Consider the following 16,844-nt stretch of genomic DNA (forward strand, 5'->3'; position numbering starts at 1 on the left):
AAGCTCACTTGCTCTGGATCCTGCATCCAGCTCGTCATCATCTGACCTCTGGTTCTTGGGACGTGAGTCCATGGCCTACCTATTGCCTGCTGATCTTGGAGTCATCAGCTTCCACAGCCTGTGAGCCAGCAGCTTGCCACCCGACCTGTCAATCTTGGGTTCATCAGCCCCTGCAGCTACATGAGTCAGGAAAAGCCTCCAGCCTGATGCCTGACCTGTGGGCTTGGGACTTGCCAGCCTCCGCAACTGCCTGAGCCATATCCTTGAGATGAATCTCTCTCTCTCCCTACCCCTCCCCCCCCCCATATATATATATATGCTTCACTGGTTTTGCTTATCTAGAGAACCCATCCTAAGACATGCACCTTAGTCTTCAAAGTGAAATCTTTGCTTTTTAACACTTTAAAGAGGTCTTTTGCAGCAGATTTGCCCAGTGCAGTACGTTGTTTGATTTCTTGGCTGCTGCTCCTGTGAGCGTTGATTGTGGATTCAAGTAAAATGAAATCCTTGACAAGTTCAGTATTTCCTGTGTATCATGATGTTGGTTATTGGTCCAATTTTGCAGATCTTCATTTTCTTTATGTTGAGGTGTAATCTATACTGAAAGATGTAGTCTTTGATCTTTACCAGTAAGTGCTTCAAGTTCTCTTCACTTTCAGCAAGCAAGGTTGTGTCATCTGCATACTGCAGGTTGTTAATGAGTCTTCTTCCAATTCTGATGCCCCGTTTTCTTCGTACAGTCCAGCTTCTTGAATTATTTGCTTAGCATACAGACTGATAAAGTATGGTGAAAGGATACAAGCCTGACACACACCTTAGCTGATTTTAAACCATGCAGTATTCCTTTGTTCTGTTTTAATGACTGTCTCTTGGTCAATGTACAGGTTCCACATGAACATAATTATGTGTTCTGGAATTGCCATTCTCCACAATGTTATCCATAATTTGTTACGATCCACACAACTGAATGCCTTTGCATAGTCAATAAAACACACGTAAACATCTTTCTGGTATTCTCTGCTTTTAGCTAAGATCCATCTGACACTAGCATGATATCCCTCGTTCCACATTCTCTTCTGAATCCAGCCTGAATTTCTGGCAATTCCTTGTCAGTGTACTGCTGCAAACATTTTTCAATTATCTCCAACAAAATTTTACTTGCACGTGATATCAATGATGTTGTTCAATAATTTTGACATTCTGTGGGGTCACGATTCTTTGGAATGGGCATCATATATAGATCTTTTCCAGTCAGTTGGCCAGGTGGTTGCCTTCCAAATTTTTTGGCATCAGAGTGAGCATTTCCAGTGCTGCATCCATTTGTTGACATCTCAACTGGAATTCTGTTAATTCTTGGAGGCTTGTTATATGCGAATGCCTTCAGAGCAGCTTGGAATTCTTCCTTCAGTACCATCAGTCCTTGATTGTTTGTTACCTCCTGAAATGGCTGAACATCAACCAATTTTTTTTGGTGCAGTGACTTTGTGTAGTCCTTCCGTCTTCTTTTGATGCTTCCTGAGTTGTTTAATATTTTCCTCATAGAATTCTTCAATATTGCAACTCCAGGCTTGAATTTTTTCTTCAGATTTTTCAGCTTGAGAAATGCCAAGTGTGTTCTTCCCTTTTGGTTTCTAACTCCAGTTCTTTTCACATTTCTTTATAATTCTTTACTTTGTCTTCTCAAGCAGGCCTTTGAAATCTTCTCTTCAGCTCTTTTACTTCATTTCTTCCATTCGCTTTAGCTACTCTACATTCAAGAGCAAATTTCAGAGTTTCTTCTGACATCCACTTTTGTCTTTTCTTTCTTTCCTGTCTTTTTATTGACCTTTTGTTTTCTTCATGTATGATATCCTTGATGTCATCCCACAGCTCCTCTGGTCTTTGGTCATTAGTGTTCAATGCGTCAAATCTATTCTTGAGATGGTCTCTAAATTCAGGTGGGATATACTCAAGGTCATACTTGGCTCTCATGGACTTGTTTTATTTTCCTTCAGCTTCAACTTGAATTTGTATATGAGCAATTGATGCTGTTTCACAGTTGGCCCCTGGCCTTGTTCTGACTGATGATATTGAGCTTCTCCATCGCCTCCTTCCACAAAGGTAGTTGTTTTTATTTCTGTGTATTTCATCTGGTGAGGTCCACGTGTATAGTCAGTTTATGTTCTTGTAAAAAGGTATTTCCAGTGAATAAGTTGTTGGTCTTGCAAAACTCTATCATGTTATCTCTGGTGTGATTTCCATTACCAGGGCCATATTTTCAACTACTGATCCTTCTTTGTTTCCAACTTTAATGTTCCAATCACCAGTAATTATCAATGCATCTTGATTGTGGTTTGACCAATTTCAGACTGCAAAAGTTGGTAAAAGTCTTTAATTTCTTCATCTCTGGCATTAGTGGTTGGTGCATAAATTTGAATAATAGTCATAGTAACTGGCCTTCCTTGTAGGCGTATGGATATTATCCTAACACTGACAGTGTTGTACTTTAGGATAAATCTTGAAATGTTCTTTTTGACGATGAATGCGATGTCATTCCTCTTCAATTTGTCATTCCCAGCATAGTAGACCATATGATAATCTGATTCTAAATGTCCAGTATCAGACCATTTCAACTCATTAATGCCTAGGATATCGATCTTCAATTTCATTTCATTTTTTAAATGTTCCATTTCATTTTTGACAACCCTCAATTTTCTGATTCATACTTCGTATATTCCATTTTCCAGTTACAAATGGATGTTTACAGCTGTTTCTTCTCAGTTTGAGTCATGCCATATCAGCAAATGGAGGTACCAAAAGCTTCACTCTACCCATGTCATTAAGGTTGACTCCAGTTTGAGGAGGCAGCTCTTCCCCAGTCATATTTGGAGTGCCTTCCAACCTGAGGGGCTCAGCTTCTGGCACTGTATCAGACAACATTCTTCCACTATCCATAAGGTTTTCACTGGCCAATTTTTTTTTACATTGCCAGGTTTGTTTTCCTAGTCTGTCTTAGTCTTGAAGCTCCGCTGAAACTGTCCACCATGGGTGACCCTGCTGGTATTGGACATACCGGTGGCATATCTTCTAGTGTCACAGCAACACACAAGTCACCACACTACAACAAACTGACAGACAAGTGTATACAGTGAAGTATATAATAGTGACAAATTATTAAATGCCTAGCTTTATAAGTGTGGAAAATGAAAAGTAATCCTAATATTTTCCCCTTACTCCAGCTGCAAAGTTTTTACATTAAAATTGTTTAAGATGAAGAGTGACTTTTTCAAATTGAGGTGACATTTACATAATATTAACTCGTTTTAAAGTGAACTATTCAGTAGTATCCAATACATACATAATGTTGCATAACCACGATCTTTATCTAGCTCCAAAACTTTACTTTTATCACCCCAAAAGGAAACCCAATATCCGTTACACACTTAGTCTATGTTCTTCCCATCCCCTAGTGCCTGGCAACTGCAGATCTACTTTCTGTCTCTAAGGATTTCCCTATTCTGGAATTTTCAAATAAATGGTGTCATACAGTATGTGACCTTTGGGTCTTGCTTCTTTCACTTAGCATTATGTCTTTAAGGTTCTTTCACTTAATATTAGGTATTGGTACTTTATTTCTTTTTAATGGTGAGTAATATTCCATTCTATGTAAACGCTGCATTTTGTTATCCATTCATCCGCTGACGGACACTTACGCTGTTTCCACCTTTTGGCTATTGTGAAGGACACTGCTATGAACATGCAGGTACATATATTTGTTTGGTACCTGTTTTCAATTCTTTTGAGCATATGCCTGGAATGGAGTTACTGGGGTATACTTTTAACTTTTTGAGGAACCAATAAACTGTTTTCTTTTAAAGAGACGTCTGTTGTTGTTGTTGCTGTTGCCATTGAATCAATTCTGACTCACAGTAGCTGCGTGTGACAGAGCAGAACTGCACCGCTGGGTTTTCTAGGCTGTAATTTTTATGCAAGCAGATTACCAGGTCTTTCTCCTGCAGAGCTGCTAGGTGGGTTCAAACTGCCAACTTTTTGGCTAGCAGCCAAGCACTTAACTGTTGTGACACCAAGGCTCCTTTGAGTGACTTTAAGGATATAAATTAGACTTAAGATTATATATAGATATATATAATCTTATATGTGTGTGTGTATGTGTGTATATATATATAAATATATATGTAATGCAAAAAATGTACTTTTCATGGCATAACTTTTACCCAATATGTTGTCAGACATTCAAACTAAACTCTTCTATTTCTTTTCTTTTTTTTTTTTTTTAAATTTTTATTAAGCTTCAAGTGAACATTTACCATTCCAATCAGTCTGTCACATGTAGGTTTACATACATCTTACTCCCTTCTCCCACTTGCTCTCCCCCTATTGGGTCAGCCCTTACAGTCTCTCGTTTCGTGCCAATTTTACCTTCTTCCCTCTCTCTCTATCTTCCCATCCCCCCTCCAGTCAAGAGTTGCCAACACACTCTACCGTGTCCACCTGATTTAATTAGCTCACTCTTCATCAGTATCTCTCTCCCCCCCACTGACCAGTCCTTTTCATGCCTGATGATTTGTCTTCGGGGTTGGTTCCTGTCCTGTGCCATCAGAAGTTCTGGGGAGCATTGTCTCTGGGATTCCTCTAGTCGCAATCATACCATTAGGTGTGGTCTTTTAATGAGAATTTGGGGTCTGTATCCCATTGGTCTCCTGCTCCCTCAGGAGTTGTCTCTTGTGCTCCCTGACAGGGCAGACATCGATTGTGGCCGGGCACCAACTTGTTCTTCTGGTCTCAGGATATTGTAGGTCTCTGGTTCAAGTGGCCCTTTCTGTCTCTTGGGTTCTTAGTTGTCGTGTGACCTTGGTGTTCTTCCTTTGCCTTTGCTTCCGGTGGGTTGAGACCAATTAATGTATTTTAGATGGCTGCTTGTTGGCATTTAGGACCCCAGGTGCCACAATTCAAAGTGGGATGCAGAGTGTTTTCATAATAGAATTGTTTTGCCCATTGATTTAGAAGTCCTCTCAAACCAAGTTCCCCAGACCCCAGCCCCTGCTTCGCTATCCTTTGAAGCTTTCATTTTATCTCGGAAACCTCTTTACTTTTAATCCTGTCCAATTAGGCTGACCTTCCTTGTTTTGAGTGTTGTCTTTCCCTTCACCCAAAGCAGTTCCCATCTACAGATTGATCAATAAAAAGCCCTCTCCCTCCCTCCCTCCCTCCCTCCCCCCTTTGTAACCACAAAAGTATGTGTTCTTTTCCGTTTTTTCTATTTCTCAAGATCTTATAATAGTGGTCTTATACAATATTTGTCCTTTTGCAACTGACTCATTTCGCTCAGCATAATGCCTTCCAGATTCCTCCATGTTATGAAATGTTTCAGAGATTCGTCACTGTTCTTTATCGATGCGTAGTATTCCATTGTGTGAATATACCACAATTTATTTACCCATTCGTCCGTTGATGGACATCTTGGTTGCTTCCAGCTTTTTGCTATTGTAAACAGAGCTGCAATAAACATGGGTGTGCATATATCTGTTTGTGTGAAGGGTCTTGTATTTTTAGGGTATATTCCGAGGAGTGGGATTTCTGGTTTGTATGGTAGTTCTATTTCTAACTGTTTAAGATAACGCCAGATGGATTTCCACAGTGGTTGTACCATTTTACAATCCCACCAGCAGTGTATGAGAGTTCCAGTCTCTCCGCAGCCTCTCCAACATTTATTATTTTGTGATTTTTGAATTAATGCCAATCTAGTTGGTGTCAGATGGAATCTCATCGTAGTTTTAATTTGCATTTCTCTAATGACTAATGATCGAGAGCATTTTCTCATGTATCTGTTGGCTGCCTGAATATCTTCTTTAGTGAAATGTGTGTTCATATCCTTTGCCCACTTCTTGATTGGGTTGTTTGTCTTTTTGTGGTTGAGTAAACTCTTCTATTTCTTAATAGTCATACTCCCTATTATCAGAAACAACCCAGCCTAACATCTCTCTTTAAAAGAGCCAAAATCTTAGGCTAGAAAATTGTGTGTGTGTGTGTATGTGTGTTTATCCTTATATCCCCGGAAACTCAAAACAATATTGGAACACAACAATGAAGAACAAAGACCCCTGCTTCTGAGGAGCTTGCAGTCTCACAAGGAGGCTGACAGAAGACCTCTAACACACCCTACAAGGTCACAGCAGAGAAACATGCAGTGCTCTCAGGGAAGCGTGGCCGCAGACACAAGCATCTGTAGCCTCAGGGCCTTGAAACGTAATCCCTCCACCTGGAAAAACATTGTACTACTCCTACTCCTAGTTCATTCTACGCCCCCTCCAAATCTTGGCTCAGCTTCCTCTGGGAAAACTTCTGACCCCAGAGATCAGGTTAGACTCACTATTATATGTTTTTATGGGACTCTAGTTTCCCATCACATCACATACCACAGGTTATATCTGCAATCACATATATGTGTGTGGTTGTTTGTTGAACGCTGTCTTCCCTGCTAACACTCCAAGTGCCGCAGGGGCTGGAGCTGTGTCTGAGGTACTAGCATTATATCTGTGTCTCCAGGGCCTAGTACTATGTCTGGCCCAGCATAGGGGATCAACACACATTTGATGAATGAATGAACAAACAATAACCAAAAAACCAAACTCACCGCCATTGGGTCAATTCTGACTCATAGCGACCCCATATGTGACAGAGCAGAACTGCTTCATAGGGTTTTCTTGGCTGTAATTTTTATGGAAGCAAATCACCAGGCCCTTCTTCTGTGGCACCACCGGCTGGGTTTGAACCACCAACCTTTTGGTGAGCAGCCAAGCACAAACCGTTTGCACCACCGAGGGTCCCAAACAATACTTGTCCTAATTACTTAACTGAAGAAATCTACCATACAGCTCTTCTTCACTGCAGCTAGGACGATCCCCTCATTGTGACTTTATTTTGATGATCTTTCAGGTTTATGAACATCTTTTTGTGATTTAATCAGCAGAGGCTGATTAAAGACTAAAATTGGTTTATACAAGATGGTATAATACTGTAAAACTAAGATCAGACAGATTGTGCCAGCTCAATCAGCCTCTAGTGATAGGCCATGGTTTTTCTGCACAAAAATAAGTTCTCCCAGCATACTACATAAAACATGACTGTCTGGAAGTCACTTCTGTACAAATAGCTAGGAACATAAGTCGCTATTAGAGCCCTGCTGGTGTCAACGGTTAAATGTTCAACTGCGGGAATCCTACCATTGAACCAGCAATGCCTCACATGATGAAAATGACAATTAAGTAGAAGTTATGAGAATTAAGAACACAGAGCAAAGCTAGGAATGAGAAGAGAAAAAGCATGACCATGGAGAGGCGCAGAAACTGCAAAGAACACTGCAAACTGCTGTACCAGTTGCCAAGCCCTTTCCAGCCCCAGTCCTCAGGAGTATGTGAACAACACGTCCTCTCGGGTAAGCTTCAGCAAGCCTGCTCCTTGCAAATGTAGGAGCCATCATTAATGCACGATTCTTCGTCCTCTGAAGGCTGACACTTGGCTCACAGTCCTATTCATCATCACGGGAACTTCAACGTCCACGCAGATGACCTCTGATTCTTGCCTCCAGTACCTGTCATACCTGATCTACTTTAGTATTCTGCTCCCCAAACCACAAGCCCTTCTAGAGCAAAACCACAATGGCTGCACCAGTTGATGCTGTCCCCTGGCTATGACCCCCATAGTCCAGCCTACTCCTGCCATTCCCAGAAGCAGCTGTCCCGGACCTTCCCTACTCTACTCAAAGCTCTTCCAATGCTCCTTTCTCAGCAGATTCTCTTCAGAAATTGAAGCCTTCAACAGCCTGCCCCCACTCATTTAAGGTTGCTCTCCTTTAGCCTCCTTTCCTTCTACTTCCCCATCCCCTATTTCTCCAGTTGCTGACAAACGCAGCTTATAGGTGATCTTCTATTTTCCAGACAGTTTAGTATCAGTACACTATTGTCTGAATCAACTTTCGGTTTTGAGTTACGAGTTCCATTTTACATTTGGGAGAGATCTGGCCTGCAGCTTCCCCCTCTTGAACATTTTGCCAGGTTGCAATCATGGCAGGACAGGGATATTTTGCTCTCCAGATGAAATGAAAAATCACATCTGTGATAGATTTGTCTAAGCTTTTGGGCTTTCGCAATACTTCGGTCTTTTTCTTAATCGTATACTTTATTTTTATAGGCATGTGAGTTGACAGAGAAATTAAAAACAGAGTTGCCAAGACAAAGTTGCTACTCATGTCTTTTTTTTTTTACCTGCAGTCCACTAAAAGATGGAACAAAATAAACTCCTTCAGAATCTTCTAAACATTTGGCCATTTTTTCAGTCTCCGCAGCATCTGTGAAAAGATCTGCAAACACAAGCAAACAAACAAACAAAACAAAAGAGGTTTAAAAGGGGCAAACTAAATGATGAGACATGACTAGTATTTACCTGTGTCCCCATTTATTATGAAAATAATGTGAAAGGTCTGTTCACTTAGCCAAAACTGTCCTAGCATTATCTGGGTCCCTACCCTGCATAGGTTTACAAGCCCATGGAAGGGGTAAGGAAGCCAGAAGGTCCTCTCAGATAGGCCTTCTATGCAGCAAGCCTTACCGCTTCCTCACATGTATGTTTCTTGGCATTAAAACATTATCCTCCTGAAGACAAGAGCCATCCTAGTTTTCTGAGGAAAGAATCATCAATCATCAACTTAAAATAACCAAGAGAATCAACTGGAAAACTATTCCATCTAATGAGTTCAGTAAGAGGCCAGTAACAGATAGATACACTAGAAGTCAATCTTTAAAAAACAAACCAACCAAGCTCAAGACCTAATTCACTCAGTAAACCTTTCACTGACGTATACTACATAAAAGCCCGTTGCTGTTGAATGGACTCTGACTCGTGGTGACCTATGTGTGTTAGAGTAGAACTGTGCTCCACAGTGTTTTCAATAGCTGATTTTTGAGAAGTAGACTGTCACCCAGGTACCTCTGGGTGGACTCAAACCTTCAACCTTTTGGTTAGTAGCCCAGCGTATTAACTGTTTGTACCACCCAGGACTCAGTACACAATACATACAAAAAAATGTACAAACCCTAAGTGTATAAAAACTAAAACCAAATCCTTTGCTGTCGAGTCAATTCCTACTCACAGCAACCCTATAGACAGAGAAGAACTGCCCCACACCTGGTGGATTCAGATTGCTGACCTTTTGATTAGCAGCTGTAGCTCTTAACCACTAGGCCACCAGGGTTTCCCCTAAATGTATATCTGGATGAATTTTCGCAGTGCAAATACACCCAGAAAACCAACACCCAGATCAAGGCACAGAATATTACTGGCACCCCCGGAAGATCTCCTCACATCCCACTTCAGTTACTACCACCTACCAAGAGTAAACAATATCCTGACTTCTAACACTATAGATTAGTTGTGCCTGGTTTTGAACTTCTTTTGTAAGATACATGTATGTTGGTGTATGTAGTCGCATGTCATTCATCCTCACCCCTGTATAGTTCCATTCTGACACTCTACATGATGTATTCATCAATTCTACTGCTCATAGGCACCTTGGGTAGTTTCCAGTTTGGGGCTAATATAAATAACACTTGTTCATATACCTTTTGGTGAACATATGGACACATTTCTGTGTCCATATGGATGGAATTGCTGCTCCTGTAGGGTGGCTATGAGTTGGAACCTACTTGAGGGCACCTAACAATAACAACAACAGGGTCTTCATGTTTAGGACTGGCTACAGCAGATATTGGAAACCCTGGTGGCACAGTGGTTAAGCGCTACGGCTGCTAACCAAAAAGTCAGCAGTTCGAATCCACCAGGCGCTCCTTGGAAACCCTGTGGGGCAGTTCTACTCTGTCCTATAGGGTCGCTATGAGTCGCAATCAACTCGACAGCAACTGGTCAACTGGTTATAGCAGATATTGCCAAAAGTTGTACAAAGTGACAGTACCAATTTAAGAATCCTGCCAGCAGTATGAGAGTTCCAGTTGCCCGTATTCTTGCCAATAATTGATATTGTTTATCTTTTTCGTTTTAGCTATTCTGGTGAATGTGTGCTAATATCGTATTACTGTTTGAGTTTGCATTTCCCTGCTGACTAATGAAGCTGAATACTTCTATGTATTCAAAGAACACTTCATTGGCCATTTGGACATCCTTGTTTGTGAAGTGCTTGCTCAAGTCTTTTGCCCATTTTTCTGGTTGGTTTGTAGGAATTTTTCTATCTGGATACAAGTCCTATGTATCTTACTAGTATCTCACCTTTTCCCTCTCTGAACAGTGTCTTTTTAAGAACTGAAGTACATAATTTTTAAGCAGCTCGATTTTTCTTTTATGGTTAGTGCATTCTGTTATGTTAAATAAACTGTTGCTTACTCCAAGTGTAAGAATATTCTTCTATATTTTCTTCTAAAAGCTTTTTGATACCTGTCTTAACATTTGGGACAATTAGGAATTGAATTTTACATAGTGTGAGGTAGGGGTCAAGATTAATTTTTTTCCATCTGGATATTCCATTGACCTAGCACCATTTATTGGAAAGAATGTCCTTCACTCATCGCATTAGAGGATCCTCTTTAAAACCTAAGTAGACCTTCCAAAGAAACTAAACTCACTGTCTTTGAGTTGATTCCAACTCACAGTGGCCCTACAGCACAGAATAGAACTGCCCCATAGGGTTTCCAAGGCTGTAATCTTTACGGAGGCAGACTACCACATCTTTCTCCCACAGAGCAGCTGGTAGGTTAGAACCACCAACCTTTTGGTTAGCAGCCAAGTTCTTACCTACTCCACCACCAAGCCGTTAAGTTGGTCCCGACTCATAGAGACCCTATAGGACAAAGTAGGATTGCCCCACAGGGTTTCCAAGGAGCAGCTGGTAGATTCGGATTGCCAACGTTTTCGTTAGCAGCTGATCTCTAAACCAAGTTGTTATGTAGGAAAACAGTCCAGTTTTATAAATTTATCTTATATTCTGTTATTGGTGTTGTTGTTAGTTGCTGTTAAGGCGATTCAAACTCTTGGTGACCCCATATGTTACAGAGTAGAACTGCTCCACAGGGTTTTCTTGGCTGTAATCTTCATGGAAGCAGATCGCCAGGACTTTTCTTCCGCAGTACCACTGGGTGGCTTTGCACCACCAACATTTAGGTTAGTGGTTGAGCGCAAACTGTTTGCCCCACCCAGGCACTTTATTCTGTGACAGATGACCTGTTTTTTTCCTTGGTATAAACAATGTCATTTACCAAAAAAAAAAAAAAAGTTTATTAATATTTATGGTTTCTCCTTTCCTAAGAATAGGACAAGGACATGATCAGAATTGCCTGAAAGGCTTTTTCCAAAAAATGTATGTCTCCCCCTCCCCACCCCTGAATATCTGGCTACTCTCCTAACTCACAACTGCTACTAATGGGAGTATATAGCATCCCTTTGGTGCACCCACCCCCCGTGGTACAGCGGTTAAGAGCTGGGCTGCTAACCAAAAGGACGGCAGTTCGGATCCACCAGCCGCTCCTTGGAAACCCGATGGGGCAGTTCTGCTCTGTCCTGTAGGGTCGCTCCTTGAGTCAGAATTGATTCGATAGCAATGGGTTTGGTTGATGCATAAGAATAGAAAATGGCTTAGAAACGCTGTTATAAATATTTCTAGTACCACATGCCACACAGATATCTATGTGAAAAATAACCCCAGTGTTTCTCCAGCTGGTGGTTTTTAAATCTATATTTAACCAAAAAAAAAAAAATCATGTCCCAATGTCAAATGTTTTAAACCAACTAAAGATGTGGAAAACGAACTAGATGGCTGGTTTGAGGAAAGTTTTTGGTAATAGACAGAAGAGATCTAGCATATTCTTCATTTTCTGGTCCATCTTTTGCTTGAATTTTTCTAAATAATCTTCCATATAAACTGTTTTCAAATGAGCTTGTCGATGAAGTCTTTTGGAGTAATACACTTCTTCCTGCCTCTCCCATTGGATGCAACTCCAGAATCAGCGATGGAATGCACACAGAAGCTATCTGAGGACTCTGAAGGGAAAAGCTAGCCCACAGGGGAGCTCGAAGTACCACCACACCGGAGGTGAGTTTCCTGTTTTTCATTTTCTCTGGGATCTCCTGGCCTAGTCAGGAACAGCCTGAAACCCGAAACCCAGATCTACACGCTGGAAGCAAATATGAAGAGCTTCGAAGGAATGAAGCCCTCTCTTTCTGGTCTGAGGAGCAGAAGACGGGGGTCCCTACAGGGTGGGGGAAGTTCCTCTCTTTTGTTTTTTTGGACTTTTTTTTTATTGTTTCAGAAACCCTGGCGGAGTAGTGGTTAAGTGCTACGGCTGCTAACCAAAGGGTCGGCAGTTCGGTTCCGCCAGGCGCTCCTTGGAAACTCTATGGGGCAGTTCTACTCTGTCCTATAGGGTCGCTATGAGTCGCAATTGACTCGATGGCACTGGTTTTTTTTTTTTTTTTTTTATTGTTTCCTGTCCCAGCTCCCATGGCAGCCCAGCAGCCCAGGCACATAAAACACCACGCTGAGAGTATGGGGAATCCCCATTGCTTGCTTCTTCTTTTTCTTGGTTTCTCCTGCCCCGGGTCACAGGCAATACGTGGCTGCAGTGACAACCGATATGGCAGCGGAGGTGACCAAAACTCCAAGGCAAGCAACAGCATTGAGGAAATTCCTGTTGTCTTTTTTCCTTCCTTTTTCTCCCTCCTCCACTTTTCTTCTCTTTCAACCCTCTTGCCACTTGGCTGGAGGTGGAACTTGTATCAGAAGGTGTGCAGTAGACTAGGGAAACTAAAACCCCAGCTTTCTAGCCAGACGATCAGGATGGGGGACCCTGAGACTCAGAAAGTATGGAGGAAGAAAGGAGCTCAGGAAAGTGATCCTATAAAGATTTGTAGGAACTCTTGGTCTCACCTCTGGGCTGCACATGTGTAGATCTGACCCTAAACAACATACCAAAGGCTTTGAGAACTGGTCTCTGGGGGGAACAATTACCCACTCTGGCCAATGGGTGGCACAAATGAGGGCGAGATTTGAACAGCACTGCAAAGGCTTTGAAATCCAAACTGACATAGGAAGCACAGCCTATAGAGAAGGCAGTTTGGAACTTCTGATCGGAACATATCCAAATTTATTGCCTGTTAAAACAAAACAACCAAAAATTCTCCATAGGATTTAAACAAAATTCAGAGTCTCACACATATTATTCAAATTTTAGATACAATCTAAAATAGATCAACATATGAAAGACAAGGAAAAATCTCAAGGGCTTGCAAGGGAAAAGATAACAGACACCAGTCCTGAGATGACACTTATGTTGCATTTATCAGACAAAGACTTTAAAGGAGCAACTGCGGCTATGGAGCCCTGGTGGCATAGTGGTTAAGAGCTAGGGCTGCTAACCAAAAGGTCGGCAGCTTGAATTCATCAGCTCCTCCTTGGAAACCCTATTGCGCAGTTCTACTCTGTCCTATAGGGTTGCTATGAGTCGGAATTGACTTGACAGCAATGAGTTTTTGGTTTATTGCAGCCAGACTCTAAGAAATAAGGATGAATGCCCTTGAAATAAATGAACCACAAAGAATCTCAGCAAAGAAATAGAAGATATGAAGAAAAACCAAATGGAAATTTTAGAACTGAAAAAGACAATAATCCAAATTTAAAAATCCACTGTATGTGCTCAATATCAGAATGGAGATAACAAAGGAAACAGTCATCAAACTTGAAGACAGATCAATAGAAATTATCTTATCTAAATGAGAGAAAAAGCATTACAAAGCAAGAATAGAGCCTCAGGGATCCATGGGACAATAAAAAACAAGGTCTAACATTTACATCATTTAATGACCAGAAGGAAAGGAAAAAGAGTGTATTGCAGAAAACCTATTTGAAGAAATAATGGCTATAAATTTCCTCTAATGGGAGAATGAGACAGATCTACAGATCCGAAAAGCTCAGCAAATTCCAAACAGGATAAACACAAAGAGATTCATGCCCAGATGTATCACAATTAAAAAGCTGGAAGCTAAAAAGTACCAAAAGCGCCAGAGAAAAATGATGCATCATATATTGGAGAAAAAGCATTCAAATGACTGTGGCCTTCTCACCAAAAACTAGGAAGGCCAATGGCAATGGAGCAACATCTTTGAAGTCCTAAAAGAACTGTCAACCCAGCAAAACTATCCTTTGAGAATAAAGACTAACTAAAGAAAGTCTCAGATGAAGGAGAATTAAGAGATTTGTCGCCAATGGACATGTTATAAAAGAAATGCTAAAGGTCATCTGTATGCAAAAAAGTGAACCTTGGCCTAAACCTTACACTTTATATAAAAATTAACTAAAATTGAATCAAATATCCACATATAAAACAAACTATAAAACTCTTAGACAAAAACATGGGAGAAAAATCTATATGATCTTTGGTTTGGCAAATTGTTCTTAGATATAACTCCAAAAGTACAATCCATAAAATAAAAAGTTGATAAATTAAACTTCACGCAGACGAAAAACTTTTGTTTTAGCTAGGAAATACTACTAAGTTAAGAAATACAGTTAAGAAAATGAAAAGACAAGGTACAGTGTGGAAGAAAATATTTGCAAATCACATAATCCAAAAAGGATTTGTATTCAGATAAAAAAAAAAGAACTATCAAAATAGCCCAATAAAAAATACATGAAAGATCTGAACAGATACTTAAAGAAGATACACAGATGTCAAACAAACACATGAAAAGATTTTTGTGCTTATTTGGCATCTATGTATCTTCTTAGCCACTGAATACTTAACATGGGTGAGTTTACGAGTATGTAAACTAAACCTCAATAAAGTTAATTAAAAATAATACTTCTTTGCAAACATAGGGAAAGAGGCTCAACTTCATTCATAATAAGAGAAACGCTATTTAAATACTGAGATGGCATTTGTCACCCATCCAAGTTGGCAAAAAATCAAAATCTTGACAATACATAGGATTAGCATGGCATGGAGACATGGGGTTGCCTTGAGTTGGAATTTCATACATTGCTGGGGGGAATGTAAAATGGCACAACTCCTATGGAGGGGAATTTGGCAATATCTAACAAAACTACAATGCATTTACCCTTTGACACAGCAATCCTACCTACAGGAATTTATACTTAAGATACACCACCAATAATATGAAAATACATATGCATAAACTTATTCATTGGCAGTGTCAATTATATTTATAAAATATAGGAGACTGGTTGGATAAACTATGTACATAAATGCAATGGGGTACTATGTAGCTGTGAAAAAGAATGAAGGTCTTTCTGAACTGACGTGAAGTAATTCCCACTGTATATTTACAAATAAAATAGGAAAGCACAAAACAGCATACCTATCATACAACCTTTTGGGTAAGAAACAAGTGAAAATAAGAAAACATGCATGTACCTTCATGTTTTTGCAAAAAGAAACAGGAAAGATAAATAAAAAAAACAAATGAACTGGTTATCCGCAACAGATGGGGAGACAGGATAAAAGGATAGGGGAGGACATCCACTTTTCTGAGTATACCTTTCTCATGACCTTGACTTTGGAAATCATGTTAATGGTCCACATTAAAGGAAGAATAATTTTAAAAGATGGAGAAGGGGGGAACAATATAAAACCAAATAACAGAAATAAATGAATCTAATTTTATTTCAAATTAATAAGATAATCCCAGCAAAGGAAGAGAAATAAAAAAAAAAGAACTAGTCCAAATAACTCTGGAACAGAGTGCTTTGTCCATAAAGGCTTGATCTAAAGAAAACAAAACTGCAAACTATCTTGAACAACAATTGCCTGTTGTAGCGGTACGGGTCTAGCAATTTGGAAACTATTTTATGTATATTGTAAGATTGAGGAGATGAGTTACATTAATATTTGGGGGAGTTAAGATTCTCAGTGTGGAAAAAGGAAGATAAAAATATAGAATAGGGAAAGACAAGTATGAACTCTTAAAAGTTGGACTGGAATTGGGGGTACAATAAAAACCCATGATTTCTAATATACATACACACGTATACATACATACATACATTTCCAGCTCTGCCCACTAAAAGGGACTAAGATAAATATGCCCTTGTTGTAGCTGTTCTTAGTTGCTGTCAAGTTCATTTTGACTCATGGCAACCCCATGCGTGCAGAGGATACTGCTCTGCAGGCTTTCCAAGGCTGTGACCTTTAGGAAGCAGATCACCAGGCCTTACTTCCAAGGTGCATAAGGGTGAGTTGGAACTGCCAACCTTCTGGCTAGTAGTCCACTGCTCAACCATGTGTGCCACCTAGAGATTTCTAATGACCCGCTAGTCATTGCTTTTAAATACCATTTCCCACTAAAAGGAATCAGGGTTCGCTGGAAAAGTGGTTAATTCCATGGTGGGGGTAGGGAAAATACAAGGTAAACTTGAAACATATTATGCCAGAAACATTCAAGAAAATTCTCAAGATAATAGACACAGTCACTTAAAAAGGCATAGGGGCTTTCACTCGCCAAATCTGAGGCAATTTGAGCATGAGAAAAACAAGAACTATAAAAATGATAACTTGTTAAATAAAATAAGAAACTATGAGCCCACACCAATAATAAATAGATAAACAAACAGGGGAGAAGAGAAAGCTTCTCCTTACACAGCAGAACGATAACTAATAGAGAAAAACGAATGAATTAAAAAAACACCATTTTGCAACCGCCATAGTGAAAACAGATTCAGGAAAGACTCATCAATGAATGCTAAATTTAGGGGCTTGGGGAATTTTGTTGGGGGAATTTTGATGAGAAATGGGATGTCTTGCTATCTCCCTAAAAATTATTACAAAAAA

The 16,844-nt window shown here is 40.1% G+C and overlaps 1 protein-coding gene across 3 annotated transcripts in view; it reads right to left on the reverse strand.

Annotated features, from left to right (window-relative positions):
- GK5 (glycerol kinase 5) overlaps positions 1-16,844 on the reverse strand; it is an 86,231-nt gene that overhangs the window by 15,397 nt on the left and 53,990 nt on the right. For all 3 annotated transcript variants that reach the window (XM_023555467.2, XM_064275537.1, XM_023555468.2), the window contains exon 12: positions 8,265-8,359. In XM_023555467.2, the coding sequence (XP_023411235.1) occupies positions 8,265-8,359 (95 nt within the window). The remainder of the gene's footprint in view (positions 1-8,264; positions 8,360-16,844) is intronic.

Source organism: Loxodonta africana, chromosome 23 (assembly GCF_030014295.1).
Source record: "Loxodonta africana isolate mLoxAfr1 chromosome 23, mLoxAfr1.hap2, whole genome shotgun sequence".
Classification (NCBI taxonomy): Eukaryota; Metazoa; Chordata; class Mammalia; order Proboscidea; family Elephantidae; genus Loxodonta; species Loxodonta africana.